Source organism: Cyprinodon variegatus, unplaced genomic scaffold (genome assembly GCF_000732505.1).
Source record: "Cyprinodon variegatus isolate N-32 unplaced genomic scaffold, C_variegatus-1.0 Scaffold1534, whole genome shotgun sequence".
Taxonomy (NCBI): Eukaryota; Metazoa; Chordata; class Actinopteri; order Cyprinodontiformes; family Cyprinodontidae; genus Cyprinodon; species Cyprinodon variegatus.
In genome coordinates, this window is record NW_015151987.1 from 123,588 (window position 1) to 125,463 (window position 1,876).

Here is a 1,876-nt window from a genome sequence, read left to right on the forward strand (position 1 = left end):
CCGCCTCCTCCGGTAAACCTTGTGGGCAGCTCAGCCAATCACAGCCAGGGAACGGTACAGCTCAGTTTACACTCAATGTGTTTATAGAGGAGTGTTTGGCTCGCAGCAAATCATTGCTCTCTGCTAAGAGTGAGGAACCATGCCTGAACCCGCCAAGTCTGCGCCCAAGAAGGGCTCCAAGAAAGCCGTGACCAAGACGGCCGGCAAAGGAGGAAAGAAGAGGAGAAAGAGCAGGAAGGAGAGCTACGCCATCTACGTGTACAAGGTGCTGAAGCAGGTCCATCCTGACACCGGCATCTCTTCCAAGGCCATGAGCATCATGAACTCCTTCGTCAGTGACATCTTTGAGCGCATCGCCTCAGAGGCTTCTCGTCTGGCTCACTACAACAAGCGCTCCACCATCACCTCCAGGGAGATCCAGACCGCCGTGCGCCTCCTGCTGCCCGGGGAGCTGGCCAAGCACGCCGTGTCTGAGGGCACCAAGGCTGTCACCAAGTACACCAGCTCCAAGTAAACTGCGCTACCAACATTACAACAACCCAACGGCTCTTTTAAGAGCCACCCACTGCCTCCAAAGAGCTATGATCCTACTTCCTCTATTGTTTTCATCTTTGCTAACTGATAAACTAATACATGCAGTAAATGGTGATGGCTGCTTTCCAAAAGCGCGCTGATCCTACTTCCTGTTTGCAAACTGTCCTACATTCACTTGTGGACATCAGTATTGAACAGGTTGTGAAAACGTCTGTCAGACAAATGCCTGCAGAGAATGGTGAGGGTTTGAGTACAAAGGGTGTGCTATGCACTGGCGGTTCTAGACCAGATGTACCAGGGGGCCAGGAGGGGGGGCAGTGTGTTTTCATGGTGGCACAGAAAAGCATGAAATAAAAAACCGGCCTAGGGACAGCATAAAGTGAAATTCCTATTTAATTAGATTAAACTAAAATAAAAAGTCTTACTGGATCAATATACATTCAAAATTTAGGAATTTTACATATTTTTGACTTATTTTAAGCATAAAATTAGTTTTGTATAAAATCTGAATTGGAACAAAAAAAATTAAAATCTTTTTTATTTTGAAAAACATTTGGCAGATGAAAACTGGGATCCTATCTCAATACCACAGCAGCTATCACCTTATTGTTTTTGAATAATTAGTAAAACAGAATTTGTAAAGGGGAAAAGAAATGAAATAGATCCAAAGGACCTATCAGTAACCATGTCTGTTCCAGTGCATATCATCATCAGAGTATTATGTCTTCAGTACAGGGGGCCATTATAGGGGCCAGGACATGATCTACGGGGGCACTGGCCCCTGTTGGACCCTGTCTAGAACTGTCTATGGCAGACTGTTTTATCATAAAAATCAACTTCTATCTGTCATTTTTAAGTTGTCAAACTTTTAACTAGGGGAAACTATGTTTTCACTATCCCAATGATGAATTTAGATATCTGAAACTATATTATAACTAGTGAAAATAACACTTAAAGATAACTTCACCCTCTTCTCACTGAGGGTGTTTCTTTTAGGGACTGTCAACAACTTCCTGAACCAAAGACTGTTGCGGAACAAAATCAATGTATCCCTTGTCTTGTGTCCAATTCTAACAAATCCAATGGTTAATCTTGCTACTATATTATATAAATGAGGAATATCCTTTTTCATTTAAAATCCTTTTTTCCTAAAGAGCTCCTGTTATTTGAACAACTGATCAAAATCTGTGTGAAATTGCTCTACTAGGCTGGTAACATTAGACACACTCATTTGTTTTGTTTTTTTCATTTTTAAGCCTAATTTTTTTTTTTTTTTTTTTTTTATAGCAAAATTACAGTTTTTGTTAAATAGCTTTTGGTCATGTAAACCTTTCTACTAAAC

The 1,876-nt window shown here is 41.3% G+C and overlaps 1 protein-coding gene across 1 annotated transcript; it reads left to right on the forward strand.

The window, feature by feature from the left end:
- The first annotated feature begins 135 nt into the window (after nt 1–135).
- Nucleotides 136–564, forward strand: LOC107103818 (histone H2B-like). Its single transcript, XM_015403649.1, has one exon. The coding sequence runs from the start codon at nt 140–142 to the stop codon at nt 512–514; it is 375 nt and encodes a 124-aa protein (XP_015259135.1). The 5' UTR covers nt 136–139; the 3' UTR covers nt 515–564.
- Nucleotides 565–1,876: the final 1,312 nt, after the last annotated feature.